Genomic DNA, 19,815 nt, shown 5'->3' on the forward strand with positions numbered 1-19,815 from the left:
TAAATCTAAACCCCTTCCACGTGTACATTACTATCAGAATATAATATATCGTTGTTATAGTTATTTTAATCGACCTGCTGCAACTATAAATATGCCGTATTACGTCAAAGATTCGAGGTTTTTTCGCTGTGTTCTCTCGATTGTATCGAACAGCGGGGCATCGAGTGCTTTTCTCGTATTAATTTGATTTTTATCTCGGATAAAGCAATTATTTAAGGCGATCCGATAACGATACAAATTCCGTTTTGGCGGAACAGAGTAAATAAAGTATCATCGATCTTCGAGCAAGTCATCGTCGCTGATACCGACTAAAAGCTCCTCGAATTTTAATGCCATTTCGTTACACGCGATTTCGTCGCAGATTTAACTATCGTCGAATAAAGCACTCGATGCTGTTTGCGTCGAATTCTCTAACGAAATAGAAAATGAACTCGTAAAAGAAACGAGTTACTTATCTTATAACAGACGAAACTGTATTCGTCGTCTCTACCATTTCGTAGCACGCAATCGATCACTGTGATAAGCGTTACAATCGGGTAACGACGCAGACAATTGTAAGACGATTTACGAAATTTTGTGATCCTGTCGCGTGAACGAAATTCGAACTCGACCGAGTTGTCCGATGTAATTTATACGAAGTTTTACGTGAAATGCACGCGTGCGTACGACAATGTATAACACACGCGGCTACAGTCAGCCGTATATGCGAACAAATAATTTATTAATGTACGTTGCAGTTGGGGCTGCGAAAATACAAATCCCCGAGCTTGTAAATACTCGATCGATTGGTGGTGCGTATTCTACTGTATCAAGCTCTGTTATTTTCTTTTACCATTTTTTTTATCCCGCTTCCACCTCTCCTACCACCTCTGCGAGCGTTTTTATATTTACCAGTCGAGCATTAAAAATCGACGTCCCTTATCAATAGGAAGCTGATTACACTGCTCGTCGAATGTAATTCCTCGAGCCACTCTGTTTGTTCTTGCAGCCAATCGGCGTGGGTGTTGATATTAATGGACCAATCTCGAGCAAGAGTTTGAACTTTGCCCACGCAGGAACGCCTACTTTGTCAGCCTGCTAGCAGCGTCGAGCGGCTGCGAAATCGGAAAATAATGGGACGGGATTTTTGCTAATACGCCATAACGAGGATACGAGCATTAAGTCGGGTCCCGTTTAATAAAGGAGAAACCTGTGATTTCACGAAATTGTAACGGCGCAATCGTTTACATCGAGAACGTTTAAGCTCCTTGTTGCGCGCGATCGAGAGATTAAAATATACATACGATCTTCCATAAAAAATGCTCGCGGAAGCGGAACGATTTTCTAAAACTTTCTACAGCCTGTGAATATCGAGTAGTAAAAAATTCATGGTACTCTAAGAGTCCTTTTAATGGTGTATTATTAGCGCTGCAGCATCTGCGTAAACCGAGCTCGCTTCGATTCGTGCGAACGATGTAAAACAAGAGCACAGTGACCAGCCACGATCTACTTCGAATTGGAATCGAAGCGAAATTTACGCCTTTGGCGTATCCGTTTAATTGACGGACACCTCCAATTGGATACTACTTTCGCAACAATTAACGTTCGACTCCAACGAAACAAACGAAATATACTTCCATTGAAAAATTCAATCGCTCAAGTTCGTACTTTCTTCGATCGTTCACGACTTCCCGTTCCCTCCTTGTGCTCAGAAGAGTCGATGCTCAATTTAATTAATGAAATGTGAAAATTAGAAGGCGAGCATTAAGATACTGAGCTGAAAGGCTTCGTTAGCTGCTCAACTTTTGTTTCGTCCTGTTTTTCGTGTCTCGATTGGTTATTGAACCGAGACCACGATCGTAAATCAGATAGTTCGGGTAATCGTACAGCAGATAGGAATCTCCCGGTCGTGAAGTTTACGACGCGTCGAATGAATATCAGCGAATAAATAAAAAATTTTCCATCTGATCTACGCCACTATTACATTATCGCAAACAATTATTTAATTAGTTTCTCGCGCCGTTTACTTTTAGAAGCATAGATTTACGAATCGCTCGTTACGATCTCACTGATCCACGATCATCGCGACGATTCGAAGGATCGTTATCGATTGTTACGACGTACTTGGATCATTTCGAAACCGTGAACGACCATCGCGGTCTATCTGGCGCGGTTACCAAATAATCAGAGCGATCGTTCCATTTCCGTACTTATCTGTGGGACAGTGAAACTGTACGAGTCGGATCGTGAAAGAATACCGGCGAAACGATCGCGACGCTCGTTTTCTCGTCGGAGGACAGCCTGTCCTAGAAAGTATCGCGGTTTTTAGATTTCCGTCGAACGGGGCAAACAGATCGTCGCGCCCAATTCTGTCGTATGGTGTCGCCGGGAATGTGACTCTCTCTCCTTTCACGCCGCTATGTCAATTTTGACTTCACCTCCCGCCGCGTGACGCTCCTCAACATTTCTAGATCGCGATCGCGCCTCGTTCCGCCGGCGTTTCTCCGCGTTTCAATTACGTCCAATTTAAATTCCGCGCCACGAGGGCTGATAAACGCGGGGAAATTCCGCGGACCCGTTCGGCTGTTGAACATTTAATGACACTCGGGTGCAATTCAAGTAGCGCCCGGCAAAGGAAGTGCTCTCCGACTATTCGCATCGTATCCGTTGCTCTAGAGCACTCGTCTCGAATGAAAATTAAAGGGGAGGAGGGAAAAAGAAAGAGAGAATCTGTCGGGACCTATTTTCGCGAGACGCTCGTTTCATAAATGCCACCCTGGACGGTAGCTCCGCGTGAACCATCGAGTTTCAATTTCGACGCCCCGATTCCTTCACCATCCTTATTATCTCCGATCGCGAACAACGCCAGCGTCTATCGTTACTCCGTGCAGACCGCAACACCGTTGCCAGCGTAATTTATTTTAATACCATGGAAAAGTGAGTAATTTAAATGTCTGGCCCCTCCCTGGATCGTGTAACCTCTAATTGGAACGGTAATAGAATGTAACTGTTACGAACCGCACGAAATGCAGGCTTAGTGTCTCTCTGGAAACAATAATCGTCCGCAATTCCAGCGGCGTTTTATGTATCCCGGCCGAACCCGTGGCTCGGGTCGTAAAGTTACGTGTTCGCGTTCGTCCTGGCTTCCGTGCCGCTCGGGACGAAAACGTAATCGGGGAGAGATTTCTACGGCCACGCCGAATCGTGCGCAGACCGATCGAAAATGTCACAGGCGTGACGGTTCATGGATGGATGTTACTGGACCGGGTTAAGTGGCTTTGGAGAAAGCCAGCTACCTCCGCCTTTTCCTTATGAAGTCACGAAACGGCGCGGGTAGCAGGTAGACAGGAAGCCATCGACGGCCTTCACCCGTTCGGTCGTCGAGTCGCTCGCGAACGATGCAAATCTCTGCTCAGATGATAATCCCGTTCGATTTTTACGCGGCACCCAACGATTCGCGATAACACGATCGCGCGATCGTCCAACCGTTTCTTCTCTTCTCCGTTCTTTCTCCTTCCGTTCGGATTTCGTTGGCAGAACTGAAAGTGCCGGCCGTACTACTATTTAGTATGCAAGCAGAATGTAGAGAAGTGGTACGGCTGTAAGGATCTGCTCCGGGCTGGAACGAGCGAGACGTAACGCGGAGGACGAGGTGCGTCGGCGCCGGCATCCTACTGCGCCCTGATCGATCAACAAATTTTGTTCGAATCACCATCGGGCAGGGTCATGGTCTGACCTTAGTTGAGTGGAATGACGTCACGCGGATTTCGTTGGCTCAGTATTACGTTGGCACCTGAGCTGCATTGCGATCTTATCAATGTAATTGCGAGTCAAGGATACCAGATGGCTGTCGCAATCAACGGAGTACGCGTACGTGTACGTTTTCGCGAGCAGAGCAAAGAGGGATTTGTAATATCTTCGGGTTTTCGCTAGCGCGAAAATGATTCCCTTCAGCTGTGAGTCGATATCGAAAGAGCAGTCGATGGAAAAAAAACGACCAGGTCTACGACTTCACGGTTTTTTCCGAAGAAAAAATGAAGCGAGCAAGGGAGAAGATATATAATAAAGAAATGTTATTCCGCAGAGCCTGGTGAATTCGTATGAGCAACGGTAAAGAAAAATGATGCACGGAACGTGAAAAGACACGGCTAAATTCTGACCCAGTTTTGTCAAGCGTGTCCTGGGTCATGACCATCGATTGTTTCACCTCGTTCCTTCTCGCAGGTGCATTCTCATGGTTATGGGGTCACGACCCAAATGGGAGGGATCTACTCTCGGAATTAGGCGTTACGCAACGTTGGACGATCAGTGGAGATCGGCGACAGACGCGGAAGAGTTGTATAAGAACGTCGTGCCATTTTCCTCAGCAACGATATTAGAGATCGCAGAACGCATCTCGCGTATCCTTGGACCGAGGAATCCGCGTTACTCTTGAGCCCTCGATACGCACAAGGTTCCAGTTACGTGGATCCCCCGCCTCGTTCGCGTGACGCGCGAGCGAAAAATTTTTAATTTTCCTCCATCCTCGAATCCGACTCGGCCGTTCGAGCTTCCTCGATGTTTATTTTTACGTAACACTCGTTATTTCTTTCACCGCTGTTGTGATTCCGTGAGGTAACAGAAGCATTCTATTCGATGATCGTTACGCCGCGAACAGTTAATTACCGTAATGACTTTAATTAAGAGAAACTTGATAAATGTTACGCAGGCTCGTATTTTAACGACGGTATTCTTTGTACGTGGGCTCGCGGAGGTGTAAAATCATTCGAACACGGACGAGTTCTAACCTACTTAACGAAAGTCACGATCACGGTCGCACATTCGTACGCTCCTGTAACGGGCGTCACGTCCCAAAGGACGAAGAAAAATTCTCGCCGCTACTCGCGAACGTCCGAAAGATTAATTTCCCATACGGTGAAGTACGTCGTTGCTTTTCAGCAATCGACTCGACCATTCCGAAGTAACTGTACAAGCCGACGAGCATACGCTCGTTTTACCAGGGACCCCTCGACTCTTGTCTTGGCGTTTGATCGACGCTCAATAAGGGCTGACACGAAAGTACATCGAAAGTTCGTCCGTTAAATTTCTACCGCGCGGAACGCTCGCACGCTCGATGGGACGAGCGGCTTCGATGCGTATTCGATGCTCGATTATACTCTCGCTATTTCTAAGTAAACGAGACGCCGCATCGGGGAAAACGTTGAGCGTGCTGAAAGGCACAGGTCCTGGCCCACTTAAAACGAGTCACGTTCACGATCAAGGACTGAACTTTATCCACTCTCTACAGAGGCGCACAGGCAAGCTGCTCCGCACCGCACAATTATTCCGAAGGATCTACTACCGAGCACCTTGACGCTCGCTGTTACGGCAAGGGTAAAGCTGTTAGATGAGATCTTAACGGGGATTCTTAGTCGCAAGGTGAAGCCGAAGGTACCGTAAAAGGTGTCCCGGTGAAGTTTGACACACTTTGGGACTTTGACCCCGTGAGATTTCGGCTGGCGGGTTTATCGGTGTACCTGGGACGAAAATGTCTTTTCGACTGAAATCAGAGGAAATGTTAGGTCTTCTTAGCGCTACTTTTTTGTCGTTCTTTTCTTGGTATCTCTTATGGACGATTGTATTTAAGTATTTCACGAAAAGTGAACGAAATTTTTGTACAGTATATGTAGGAATATGGTCGCTTCCTGTCACGTGCTGAATGATATGAAATTGCCAGTCTCAAGGAAACTACGCAACTCTCTTTCCAGTTTAGGATGATAATTATCTTCTTCCGAATATAGTACAACTTCGAGATGGTAATTAAGTTATAAGCGAAGAGACAGATAAGTTTTTTCATGTCTTCCGGCTTTCAATGCCGCGTAACTGGTGCGTTTAGGTTGTAATTACGGATTTTTAAGATGGCCGATAGGCGCGATACGATTCGTCATAAGCGGTTGGCACCGATTGACGTTCTGACTCCGAAATGAAGTGAAATTCGACCAATTGAGATTCTCGATAGTGTCGTTCCTCTATTTTTTGTGTCAGTCTTCCTTTTGTTCTAATTTCTCGTATAAATTTGCCAGCGTGTCGTGTCCAGCATCGCCGCGTGAACGCGTACACCGCCGCAAGTGACACGAATTAATTCGAGAATTCGAGATTGCCAGTGAACCGTATCGAGCAGCCGTCTGTATTTAATAAAAGCGGCTTGCTAATTCGCACGGTGATAGCCTCGGACAATCGGCGGGAAAAATTTCAATCCAATTTCATTAGCGAAACCCATTAGCCTTAATGAAAGCTGTTGTAAAGTTAATTCATCCTATACTCCGTTTTTTCTCGTAATACTTTAATTAAACAGTCAGAGGAGTCGACGTAAACACACTGTCCAATCAAGTTGACCAAGAAACGAGACTCCTCTTCGTTTTCTTTTACCGAATGACCCGCAAGAGAAATTTTCTATTTACCATAAACGCTCAAACAAAGAAAACCAGTTACTTAAATACTCCGTCACGTAAACTTGGTTATCTCTGCTGACTCTGCCCTATAATTTCTAAGCTCGAGCTGACAAAGCGTTTATTATCGTTACCCAATAACCTAACCGCGGGGTCAAGCGTCATTTTTTACCGGTGCCAAAGCTAATCGACGTTCTCTGCACTCTCGTCGAAACTTCGCATATATTAAGCAACGGTATCTCCGGTGTCTTATTGAAGGTGCGACGCTTATCGCCGAAAACTCCGCCATAACTCGTGGCAAACGTTCGAAAAGGGAAACGGCCGGTAATCTATTACCTCGATCGGGTCGCGTCACGACCGCGCAGCAGCATTCTTCGCCCCATCGCGGACCATCGACGAGGAGGCCAAGTGCTCGTAATTGAACGGGGCTCGCTCGAAATTGGCCCGATCGCGGCACGAACTGCAACCGCGGATAAGTGAGTGGAGGCTGAACGCATCGCGATACGCTTCCTGAATGGACAGATAGAAGCAGGAGCGGCGACGACGCCGATGAGTAGGACAGTGTGTCGGTGTCGTGCGCGTTGGGCCTCGTTCTTCTCCACGTGACCTGGTCACTGGCCCACTTTGATTTCTCCTGGTTCGCGTTCTCTCTTTCCACCGCGTCCTCTTCTCCTTTTCCCATCCCTGACGGCGGTGGCACGCCGGCGTTTCTGCCTTCGAAGACGGTCCCCACCTCTGCCGATCGCCGATCGGTCTTCCTGGCTGCGTTACCTCCACCATAAGCGACCTCCACCACCGTTCGTTCCACCACGACCACCACCACGATTCCTGCTCGAAGGCGCCGCTTATGACTTAGCCATGCGATTCCAGCACATGCCGTGGCACGAGGTACAACAACCAGACAGGTACCATCCAGTTGACTAGCCGGATGGTCGAACGGTGCGCGGAAGAGATCGGTATTGGGATCGCGTGAAAAGTTCAACCTCCAAGTGTCAACTCTCGACCCGTTTCCTACCGCCATTGGATCCCATCCGAGCTGATTTTATGATTTACCTCGCGATCGGTGTCGATAGTGCGTCGTGGACTGGGTTCGATCGGGTCTCGTTGGATCAGTGGACGTTCACGGCTTCCCTTTTAACGTCGTCCAGGTTGGCTGGTAGCGCGACTCGTAAACCGTGGAACCGGGGAAAGGGAAGTGTAGGAAGTTCAGTGACGAAGTGCGACGCGTACAGGAACTGGGGTGACAACGTGTGAACTTGACGAAAGACGTTCGTGTGACGTGAGAAAGGTCGTGTTTTCTTCCGGGGAACGACCGACCAGGCTTCCCATCGAGGATTTAAGGGCGACGTTATGAGACGGGTCTAACGAATCGACGAACGTATCACGGTTAATACGTTGCATGGTAAGTTGTCATCGGAAATCGATTATCGATAGGATCGCGTGTACGGCGGTTTATATAGCCGCTTTATTTTAATCGTAAGTGATTTAAGAACGAGCACGCGGAACAATGACGGAGGGTGTCCATTCTTGTCCCTGAATCGTCGATCCCCAACACGTGCGGGTTTCGCCTCGCAAGTATCGAGCTAACTCGATCCTATTTTCACGTGGCCACGTTCACGGTGACACTTTCCTACGGCCGACATGCCTTCCGTTCCACATCGATAGAACAGAAACGATACGATAAGTGTTGACGTAGAAAGTTTCGATGGTTGCCAGGTTGAAAAGAAGAAAAATCGGTCAAGTTGACACGTAGGATCGTTTATCGGAACCAGGACGTGATCAGGAATCAGCGCGATCGTACAAAAGGTAATCTGACCGTGGAGCGCCGGAGAAAGCTGGGCTTCCGACTTTGGCCCGTAGTAAACGAGGCGATATACATAGAGGATCATTTGGCATGCTCCGCTGCCTCGAACCATCCTTCCACCCTTTTTTCTATTTTCCTCCATCGCGATTCAGATCCTCCACTCCCGGTGATCCCATCCACGCGTCGTTACCCGCGCGATCCGTTGGCATTCTTCTTAAACTCTCGTTTCCCCGGATTAAACGAAACGGCTGAGTCACGTGCAAAACTTAACCGTGTCCCTTTCCCGCGATTAGTCGTGTTTTTAGTCGCGCGCGAAATTTCCCCCGCAATCGTGTAATTGACATTTGAACGGGTGTGTCGCGAACACCCCCGCTCGGTCCCGGCTCGGCAGTTTCACCGATTTTTTGGCCGACGAAACGTTTTAGCTTAAATCGATGACGCAACTACAAGGGCGTTAACCCCGTTTCCATCAAACGGCAGCGAACGCGCTCGAAAATATCCGTTAACGGATTTCAGCTTCGTCCGAGGCGTGTTCGGACATTTACATCCGAGATAATGTTAGACGTTCAACAACCTCTATCTTGATTAACCGAGAGAACTGGTTCAGATGTTATCGGCGAAATTTCCTGCCGATCGAGTGTCCGATTCGAGTGTCCCTGACTCTTCGAGCGTGGAACAGCTCGAAGAGATACGAACGGAGAGAATGAGATTCCTCGCGTTGACCCCGAGTACCAGCGTCTGACACATCGGTACGAGCAAGTACACGCTGAAAGCCGGCGTGTGTGCGCCTAACTTAGGTATGCCACGGCACCAAGTGGTGGTAAGTTGGTAACGGTTGTCAGCGCGCAGACAGGCTCGTGTCACTCTTTCCAATCGTGCTCGTTGATTTGTGCATTTAACGCCTGTTCGCGATTCTTCCCGCTGCTCCATTTTCGCGCGCCGCGCCGGCTCATCGTGATCGCTAGATCGTTACGAGGGGGTAATAAAAGTGCTCCCCGTCGATAAATCTGATAACCAGACGTATAGTAATAAGTCTACGACGTTGTCCGTGTCCCGCGCGTTGATACGACCATCCAGATCGCGAGGGAGATGCGAAACGGTAGGGGAAAATCGGCAACCAGCGGCTAGCCGCGTGAAATCTGATTTAACGCACTTATTGTTAACCCTTCTAATCACGCGCATCTGCGTCCAGCAGGCGCAACTTCCCGACGAGCGACTTCTGTCGGCGTGACTAGCGTGAATTAGCGAACTGGATGCCAGTTCGTGTTGCTCGTGCCGCCCTACATTCGGGGACTACTTTTCGAGCCTCTTAAAATGCAGACGACGCACTGTCCCTTTCAAGTTGCTCGAAACCACATACATCTTCTTTATTTCGGCACGTACATACGCGTACATACCGACAATAGAAAGTGGTCATCGAACGTTACCTCGCGCTCCAGTTCGCCGCGCTGTCCCGCGCGTGCATACCGTTTTTCATCTGTCGCCACTGTCAAACGTTTTCCTCGGTTGTTTTGCCGCGGGTTTCGATATGGAGCACGAAGGCGAACTATCACTTTCTGCGATTCGTACGAAGCGAGATGGCAGCCTTAACGATCGTTCCGATCGTTCGACCCGAACCGAGCAAAAGGAGGCGATCGGTTTTGCATGAATGGTCGTGTATAATATACTGAGACATCCGAGTGAAAGCGGTGTATTTTCGCGATCACCGTGTCTCCCGTGTTTCTGCGGTTTCTTCTAAACGCCTACATTTTTATCTGCCCTCGCGCGATTTCCTGCATCTGTTCATTAGCGATCGAAGCGTATTCGGGTCGCTGAAACTCTCTGCTTCGATGACTCAAGAGAACCGACCGGTATTTTAGCCCCGACTGTAAAGTAGAAACCAAGAAAGTCGTAAAATACGATATCGCGAGTCGCCCCGTGACACGCGCGGCTACGCGAAACACGGCGAGAAAGCTAAACGATCGTCGCCCGATTCCGCGACGAGGAAGAAGTGGACGCGGTTCTCGCGGAAGAGGACGACGACGAGGACGATGACGATGACTACTGTAACGACGAGGAAGCGTCTGTTGGTTGGTCGCCGAGGCCAAGCCAATCGGGTCACCCAGATCCAATAATGAAGAAGAGTTGAACCGAGCTTTCTCCCAGGTTTACGTGTACGTACGCGCGCGCGCAGAATCTTATGCACGCCTCTGTCCACCGGCTTCTACGAGCCTCTCCTCGCATACTGACGAACGGCCAACGAACGCCCAAGAATTTTCGAGCCGCTCGTGTCTACACTTTGACTCTTATCCCGCGCGAGCTACGAGGAACACCGGATCGTGACCGTGCCCGGTGCTTCGTGCTCGTACGCTGCCCATACACGGGGTGTCTTCCCGTAACCTCCGCGATGGACGAGCGAACTTGAACCGCGTTACCATCGACGCCACGGGGTGAAACCTGTCCGCGTATCTACGCTTCTGACAAGTTCGCCTGGCGAACTTTGCGCGTCGCTCGAACCACGTTCAGTGGTTAAACACACCTCTCGGTGGGCTTTAAAAGAAACGCGTGAAATTTGCACGAAGTAACGGAGAATCGATTTTGCACGGGCATATTTCTCTCTGCAAAACGTCGAACGCTGTCGAGTTACGGTTTTAATTTGTTGCTGTAATAGGTATTCGTTCATAGAAGTCGATCTACCGTGCAGTGTCGATTCAGAAGAAAGTTGTACGAATGTAAAACGCTAATTTTAATGTAGGGTTAAATTCGATCGAAGGTCCATCGGAGTTGGTGGCAAGTAACGATCTGTTTAAATCGAGCGTCGCACTTTCCGCTGACATTTCGTCGGGAAGGTAACCGTTAACCACGCTAGTTGAAATGTGAGGGTCGTTAGCGATAATTACCCTCATTTTGAGCCGGGCGGTTTTTGTCGCGATCGAAACTGCTTGAAACCGAGGCGACCCGAGAAACGGAACGGTTCGAAGGAAAGTGACTTCCGCGTATTCGCGCGTGCGCCGCTGGCTTGCATAGCGCGCGACTAAATGGCGAACGAAAGGGAAGCTATTGTCGCGTTATCAACGCGAAATATTCCCACGTTGCGGACGCTCGAACGTGTAATTATTCGGAGTGGCTAACGAACGGTTGCGCAATCGACTTCGCCAGGAGCCGGGCTGGTACTTTCCCTGTGATCGTGGAATCGAAACGCCCGCGAGAGATGCTAGTAACGAGTGCAACGTTTACTGAAATCTTGTAAACAGCAATGCCAGAAAGGAGAAAGAAAGAAAAAATGCGAACTTTCTACACACTCTGCGTGACGCTCGTGATTCGCGATCAGCGGAAAACGAATTTGAAGCGAATCTCATTTCTACAGCGAATCGTCGCGGTCCCCGCGGCTAATTTGGTATCGCGTGCGGGTAACGACGTTCCGCGACGGGAAGGCGAGAAAAAGAAATGGGACGGATGACACGAGTTAAATTGATAATTGATAGTACCGATACTTTCTGCCACTGTCGAATATTCAACCTGCCGTCCGCGCTATATTTACCGAATTAGCATCGAACGTGCGAAAAAAAATCGAGCACGCCACCGCGTCTGACCTTTTCGAAGCCCTCGAGAAGGCGCTGACGAGCGTCACGCGAGGTCCCTCCAGCGATGATTTCGCCGGTGAAAAATGAATTCGCTGTCGCGAGACGCGGGATCGGGGTTCTCGGGTCTTAAAGAAGGTCAGAACGAACGGCGAAGAATAGGACAGTGAGGGGAATTGGTAACTGGGTTACCGGTGGCTTGGTGAAGCAGCGCTGGAGCGATCAACTCCTCGCTCTCCTCGTCTTTCACACGGCCCCTTCCCTCGCCCCGTCGCCGCCGATGTAAGATCACGAACGATGATCTTGTCCCTTGTTCCTCTCCGTTCTCCCTCTCGTCGCGAGATCGTTCCTCGCCTCTCTGTTTAGCATTACACGCAGCCGTGATACGTAGAACGCCTTCCACGTCTCTCAGCCGAGTGGATAACGGGATTTCGGGACACGTAGGGACACAGTGTGTGCTCATCTTCGGGACACGCGCGTGCACTCGAACGTGTAAGCCTCGGAGGACATCGTCGAGATGAGAAGAAGCGAGACATCGGATCGAGACCGAGCGCCGTGGCACCCGATCGGCTCTCTGAATCTCAATGCGCTGGCTTCCATCGCTGCGTTGGAATCTAGTCGCTTAATTGACTCGTTCGGGAAGGAAACGATCCTGTTTCGATCGCTGGAACGAGCATCGTCGAAACTTCGTATTCCGCGCTACATTTTTCCTGGCCGATTTCCGTGCGTCGCGTACGCGCTGGACTCGACCCGGAGGGCGGTTAGCCGGCAAATGAAAACCGAGTCGAAACTCGTTTGTAATTCGTTACTTTTTACGACGCACGCGCGATACTAATTTCTTGTACCGTTATCGAACGATGGTACACTTGATATAAACAGATTTGAAGGAACGATTAATATGTATCTTCCGTTCTCCGCGCGAAGCGTGATATTAGCCGGTTGAAAGCGTAGTTAGGAGGATTCTGATTTATGATAGATATAGTACGTGTAATCTTCTGGCCTCTCGTGTGAATTATAATTCCTTCCAACGAAACGATCCAACTTTTTGTTGCAGATGGCTGTCGGGAAGAACGTCCATTTATTCCTCGTCATCCTTTCTTCGACGTCCGTCATTTCACACTCTTTTGTGCCCCAAGCCACAGGTAATAATTACGTTATGTAACTAGTAAGCTGGCACAAGCGTGGAATTAAGTACGTTATTGTACGCGAACGGGTGGATCGCGATGTACATCGCGACGCGAATCGTTCGCGTTTCAAGCGAACCTCCATCCTACATACGCGTGAAAACGGTCGCACGATCATACATACGGATAGCAACCTTTGACTTTTATACCTGCGCGGGAGTTCTATTTAATTTTCTTTTTCCATCGACGCGAACAGCTTTTCCATCCGTGCTCCGACAGTCGCCATTAAATGGTTTTCCTCTGTAACGATGGTGGTACGATGAATTTCGGTCGATCAAAAAATCGAGTAACCACTCGTCCACTGTTCACGGTCGCGCGAGCGTATAAACGGAGTATTGTTCTTTAAAACGAGGAATCGATATTACATGCGCCCGTTACACTTCTCTTGCCGTTCCCGAGGCAAAGGAAATGTTGAAGGTCAACGTAAAGTTTCAGTCGCGTGGAATTCTCTAATCCAACATCTACGCGCGGTTCAGCGCGCAGTTACAGGCGTTCGTTAAAGTGTCGCAACCGATAACGCGACGCAGGCCCGCGGGTTGATTAATCGCGACGCCGTAATTGCACGTGTCAACGTGGCTAAGCAAACGCGTCTTCCCACGCGTAGGATCTTTCAGTTGCAGCCATTACGAGATTACATGGGTGGGTACGTCGAGTGTTTCACGTTTCCGCGTACCCTTATGCACGCGGGTGTGCTCGCAGCTTTTCAGGAATCGCAGGCGTACCAACATTGACACCGAATTCTACTTACATCTCGCTTGCTTTCGAAAGTCGCGAATTCCACGGGACGAGTGTACATATATATTTATACGCGCGCAAATCCCATTTCGAATACACGCTGCCGCGTTCTCGATGCGCGACGCTAATTTCACGTGTCGTTATTATCGAAGTAACGCATGGTAACACATGCTCGATAGTCACGTCCAGGATTTAATAAAGTCCTCCCAGATAATCCCAGATAGATCTGTTGTACACTGTAAAGACCGAGCGACGTACACATACAGCGCAATCGATACGACAACGCTCCTACATCCAGAGTGGGCGGTAACATTCCTCTAGTCATTCATTAAAACTGTTAATTGAATTCCTGGAGAAATAGCAGAGTGAAATGTTACAGCTACGCGTTCTATTCGATTGCGAACTCTAACAACATTAACAATGTTGATCGCGCCGCGTGAAAAACTCTTTCGTTTCTTCTACGCCAGAGAAATGTATAACGGACTGTCCGGATATATTTTTAAAATAGACGTTATCGTTATGGACAGACCATTAGAGCGAAAAGTGTTGTGCACAATTTGCACTCACGAACGATTCGAGGAGCAGCCGTCGATCGCTCGTCGAAACGCAAATTCGTAGCGTGCCGGAGCCAGAGTTCACTTGGCTCGTGACATAGTTCGGCGCGAAACGAAAGTCTGCGAAAAATAATAATAAAAAAAAAAAAAAGAATCTGGAACGCCGGAAGGATCCTGACAAGCACTACGGACGATTCACAGAGTAGGTCATTATATCGGTAGTATGCAGGCATATAAGGAGGTACGTGCAAAGCCTACATGCTTGCTCGCCTATGGCTTAGTCACCTGAGCATAACCGATCACATTAAATACTGACTTTTATGAATATAAAGACACAAGGGATATACCTCAAACTGTTATTCGGTCGAATCGAAATTGCACCTTTTACCGATTAATTTTCGCGAGATTTCGTCGAGCACGCCACGCACACTGTTCGCAGCAATTCAAAAAGGAATTCCATTAAAAGACTCGCGTATCGACGGACGAACAACCGATTCCTCGCAGGAATTAAAGACAGAATTTAGGACAGACTGTTTCTCGATTTGCATGTCTGTAGAATCCCGAAACAGCCTGAATACAAAACGAGACCGGTTAGTTTCGTTTTCAACTCGTTTATCGTGAACCGTTGTAGACTCGCGGCTAATTACGGCAACGTGGCCTGGCGTGAATACCAAAAGCTCGAGGCGTCTCGAGCGTAGCGAGCGTCCAGGAATTTGTTCGCGAAACAGAGTTTTACGCGGTGATTTCCTTTTGCAGGCAGAAGATTGTTCGGCGGATATAGAATAGTACCGAAAGCATGTCAGCCAACGATACCATCCCGGATGAAGTCAAACGAGCCCGCGATATGCATGTTCAATTACGAGTGCTCGCGTCGAAACGGACAAGTGGTCGGCGCGTGTATGGACGGTTTCCTTTTCGGTGCATGCTGTCAGCTGCCATCGAAAAATTCAGCCAGCAGCAGCGGTGGCGTCGAAAATGTCCCAGCCACCGATGAAATATTCAACGTGCACGAGATCGATCACGTCCCAGATATTCCTATCTTGTTGAACTCGGATGGGACGCCGCTCGGAATGACGATATCGCAGGACGATAATGGGAAAATAGAAATGACCGGTATACTGTCGGGCCAACAGAATAACGAAGGCGGCACGTATACGAAAATTTCAACGTACAACGCGCCGTCGACCACTACCAGACCGATATCCGGTATTTCGCAAATTCAGGACAGCCTACAAAACGCGGAGAGGCCGCAATTACCAGCCCAGCCGGACATAAGCCACCTCGAGGAGGACTTTTCGGCTTTGTTGGGTCAGCAGAGCGTCCTGGACGATCTGGGTCTCCCGGGACTGTTGAGTCATACCACCGCGAACAATGATATTCAGAATCACCAGGACAATTCTGCCATTAATCCGGTTACCACTTTACTCAGCCCGGATCAGATACTTCAGATAGCCGATCCGGTTGACCAACTTCCAGCCTTGTTCTCGCAGGGGTTAGGCCAGAGCAATCACACCTCGCCCGATACGATACTGTTGGACGAGAACGGAACGATGCTGAACGAGACGAACAATCCCGACGATCTCTTCAAGCCTAACGTCGAAACCAGCACCGATAGAAGGAGAGTGACCGTAACATCGACCACCACTCAGAAACCGAGAGTGACCGGAAGCGTGTCGTTTACGAAGATTAAGAACCAGCCACCGCGCGACTCTGTTTATCAAAGTACTCCGACGAAGCAGTGGGTGAAGTATCCCGGTCAATTTCCATCCTCCGTGCACGACGCGATGTCTCCATCCACGGGACATCAAACGTTCAGCACGTCGTCGATGACAAGAAAACCGGCGGTGACGCAGGCGTACGCCAGCACGCAAAGACTCACGACTGCTTCTCTACCGAGTAAAACATCTGTCGACAACTTCGAAAAGGTCAGCACGATCGAGGAAAGGGTGTCGACGAAGAACGTGGAAGCTGTCGGCTCTGCCAATCATAGGACAACCACGCCGATGACTACCTCGAGCGATAAGAAAGACGAATTGGTGAGAGTCCCAACGATTACTTACGACGTATCCTCGGGCAACAAGAACGAGGACACGTCGGACAAGGAAGAATTGGCCATCAATCACATTATCTCCATACTGAACGATACGAAGCCGGGCTCGGGAACTACGATTCAGACGCCGAACTCGTCCATTCATAAATGGGTCAGCATCGACGAGACGTCGAAGCCGTCCTTGGTTCGAATATCCACGCGACCTTCTCCTACATACGGACCTACCACCGCTCAAACTTTTCCTTACACCTTTTACAAACCTGGCCAATCGTCCAATTATTACAGCTACGAGACCGTCCCCACAGAGGCGTCGTACGCTTCCTACTCGACGTCTAGTTTACATTCGTCGAGACCATCGACTCAGTCGAACTATCCCAGCATCAGCACCGGCGATTATTCCGCCAAGACAACCACGAATCCGCCTGCACCAACGGTGATTGTTCTTGGATCGCTCGGGACAGAGTTCGCTACGGAAACTACTCAGAAGACTGTCACGAGGAGGCCGGCACCCGAAACTGAGAGACCAACTACGACAGCTTTCAGACCCACTACCGAATCGATGAGACCAAATCCACTTACCACGAGGAAACCCAGTGTTTCGACAACTATAACGCACAATATTAGCACGGTGATCTCCAACGTCGCTAACAATACCGTGGTTTCGACGAGTTTCATCAGCGTCAACGTGAAAGACGGGACTACCTCGAAACCGATGGTGGGCGAGTACAGCACGGAATCGGTCGCTGCTGAGAGCGAATCTGAGCAGAATTTTGAAAAGCTGTCGACGAAAGCTCCCACGACGTGGATCACGCAATCCATCTGGTCCAACAAACCGAGTTTCCATTTGAAACCAGTTACGTCTTCGCCTATCACCTTCGAAGAGAGCCCAACGTCTGCCAGCACTGTAGCCTTTAAAGAACCTACCGCTTCAACGATGATCGACTTCAAAGCGACAACTCCTCTGCCACATTGCGACGAGGAAACAGCCGCGCCAGACGACTTGATCAATTTCCCACCAGTTCGCAATCCAAATCTCAACACCTCGACGCCGATCTCGCAACAAGAGAAGCCAACCATCGTCGAGACGTTCAACAACACAGGCTATCCTAACATAGAGATCATAAGCGAGAATGATATCCCAACACCGACCTTCATCGAAGACGATGTTCTAACGAATAAAGTGGACACGTTTGTGAACAAGATCGTGCAATCCTTACAAGGCAATTTCCAGGTACATATTCTCCTTTTAATTCGATTTAGCACTTAAGTCAATTCGATAGCCAAGACCAATTCCACGATTTTCTTCAGGATCTCAAAGACATCGTGTACAATCGTATCAACTCGACAACGACCGCACCAGTCACCGCAACGAAGCGGCCAGCGACCACCACGAAGAAACCAACGCGAAAACCAACGTCAACGGCGAAACCCTCGTACACGACGACGAAGAAGCCAGCGACAACGAAAAGGCCAGCAAACCGTCCGACAACTGTAAGACCGTCGGTGTCGGAGAAACCAGTCCGCCCTGCGAAACCGACAACGTTGAAACCGAAACCAACGACCGCGTCAGGCGCGACCACGAAGAGACCCCAGGTAACAACGAAACGCACCAGACCAACCAGAAGGCCTACCACGACGCCGGCTACGAGCACGGAACCAGCCGCTGAGGAGGAAAGCGGTACCTCGAACGCGTACGAGACTACAACTGTCCAGCAGCAGATCACGTCGACCAGTGACTTTCGTTCCCGTAAGCGTCTCCATTGTTTCTCGATCGCTGTACTACCGCTGCGCAATCTGCGTCATTGATCGTTATGAATTTTCCAGAGTGCGGGATAAGGCCGTTGGTAAAATCAGCGAGAATCGTCGGCGGTAAATCGGCCGCGTTCGGCGAATGGCCATGGCAAGTCTTAGTTCGCGAAGCCACTTGGCTAGGTCTCTTTACGAAAAATAAATGCGGCGGTGTTCTGATTACAGACAAGTACGTGATAACCGCGGCCCACTGTCAGCCAGGGTAAGGAGTTTCTTCTTGTATTAGCGTGGTATAGTTTGGACATTTCTTTTTTTCGAGAGAGAGAGATATTGATGGACGTCGCGTTGAACATTTTGCAGATTCTTAGCAACTCTGGTAGCCGTTTTCGGAGAGTACGATTTATCTGGCGAACTGGAGCCGAAGCGCAGCGTGTCGAGGAACGTTCGACGGGTGATCGTTAACAGGGGTTACAACCCGACGACGTTCGAAAATGATTTGGCCCTTCTGGAACTGGAATCACCGGTTCAGTTCGATGTCCACATAGTGCCGATTTGCATGCCCGAGGACGGTATAGATTTCACTGGTAGAATGGCAACTGTGACAGGGTGGGGACGATTGAAGTACAGTGAGTACTATAATGGATTCCACTCGAGGTTCACTCGACTCTCGCATAATGTGCTCACGAATCAAATTTCGATATTCAGATGGCGGCGTGCCTTCCGTTTTACAAGAGGTTCAAGTGCCCATAATAAAGAACTCCGTGTGTCAAGAAATGTTCCAGACAGGTGGCCATTCCAAGCTGATTCTCGACAGCTTCCTGTGCGCTGGATACGCCAATGGACAGAAGGACTCTTGCGAGGTGATTTGAGCTTCTCTCGTGTTTAAATTTGATCGATCTTGTGATCCACTTTATTTGTTTAGCGTTGATTATATTTGGGAATTTTTTAATCATTTCTTAACGACTTTCAGGGTGACAGTGGCGGTCCTCTGGTAATGCAGCGACCAGACGGAAGATGGTTTTTGGTAGGCACGGTGTCTCATGGGATAACATGCGCTGCACCTTATCTTCCAGGTGTTTACATGAGGACAACCTTTTTCAAACCCTGGCTGCACAGTATCACTGGCGTCTGAAAATCGGGGAATAAGCGTATTCCTTGAACGAGGCGGCAGGCACTTGTATAAATGTACAAAGGAAGATTAATTTATTTCCTTCGGAATAGATTGAAGAATATCGATTATGGGACTAAGAGAGATCTAGGCGAACACGAATGCGTTTCGTATACTATTTCCAACGTTAAATAATTTCACCTGATCATCGTTGTCCTTGACAGATGTGTGCGTGTACAACCGACAGGAATTCTTATCAGTTTCCGATTATTTAAATTTTGGAATAGTATCGGAATCGATACACCGTGGCAATTGTTTCGAGACATTCTTATCAGTATACGAAAAATGATCGCGTATTTATGTGTATCCAACATTGAACGTATCGTGTGTTCCGTGTATATACATATACGTGAGTACGTATTTCGCGTGCTACTATGTATGCAATTACGAGTTGCGAGCCTTATTTATTTCGTTGTTAGCTGTTATTTATTAAACTCATTTTTATACGAGATAACAGTTTTTTCCTTTCAACCCTACCACGAACTAACCAAACCTAGTATTTGTGCGAAGAAGGAGGAAAAAGCGAAGCGTTCTAATTCGATAGAGGGCAAGGGGTTTGAAATAAAGCTATAAAAATGAACGATCTGCTCATTAATCTTGCGAA

The 19,815-nt window shown here is 48.8% G+C and overlaps 2 protein-coding genes across 3 annotated transcripts in view; one reads left to right on the plus strand and one right to left on the minus strand.

The window, feature by feature from the left end:
• The window catches only part of Npf (neuropeptide F), a 47,618-nt gene that overhangs the window by 17,634 nt on the left and 10,169 nt on the right, over nt 1–19,815 (minus strand). The window lies entirely within an intron of this gene.
• On the plus strand, nt 7,676–19,210 carry Flz (transmembrane serine protease filzig). The gene is made up of 8 exons (XM_076910206.1): nt 7,676–7,809; nt 12,826–12,913; nt 15,001–17,525; nt 17,603–18,041; nt 18,119–18,305; nt 18,404–18,669; nt 18,749–18,903; nt 19,014–19,210. Exons 1-8 carry the CDS (start codon nt 7,807–7,809, stop codon nt 19,173–19,175), a joined length of 3,825 nt encoding a protein of 1,274 aa, XP_076766321.1. The 5' UTR covers nt 7,676–7,806; the 3' UTR covers nt 19,176–19,210.

Source organism: Xylocopa sonorina, chromosome 1, assembly GCF_050948175.1.
Source record: "Xylocopa sonorina isolate GNS202 chromosome 1, iyXylSono1_principal, whole genome shotgun sequence".
In the NCBI taxonomy this organism is placed as follows: Eukaryota; Metazoa; Arthropoda; class Insecta; order Hymenoptera; family Apidae; genus Xylocopa; species Xylocopa sonorina.

Coding starts and splice junctions, on each gene's coding strand:
- Flz (XM_076910206.1), top strand. Junction 12,914..15,000: donor TTTTGTGCCCCAAGCCACAG/GTAATAATTACG, acceptor TTCCTTTTGCAG/GCAGAAGATTGTTCGGCGGA. Junction 18,306..18,403: donor GCGGCCCACTGTCAGCCAGG/GTAAGGAGTTTC, acceptor AACATTTTGCAG/ATTCTTAGCAACTCTGGTAG.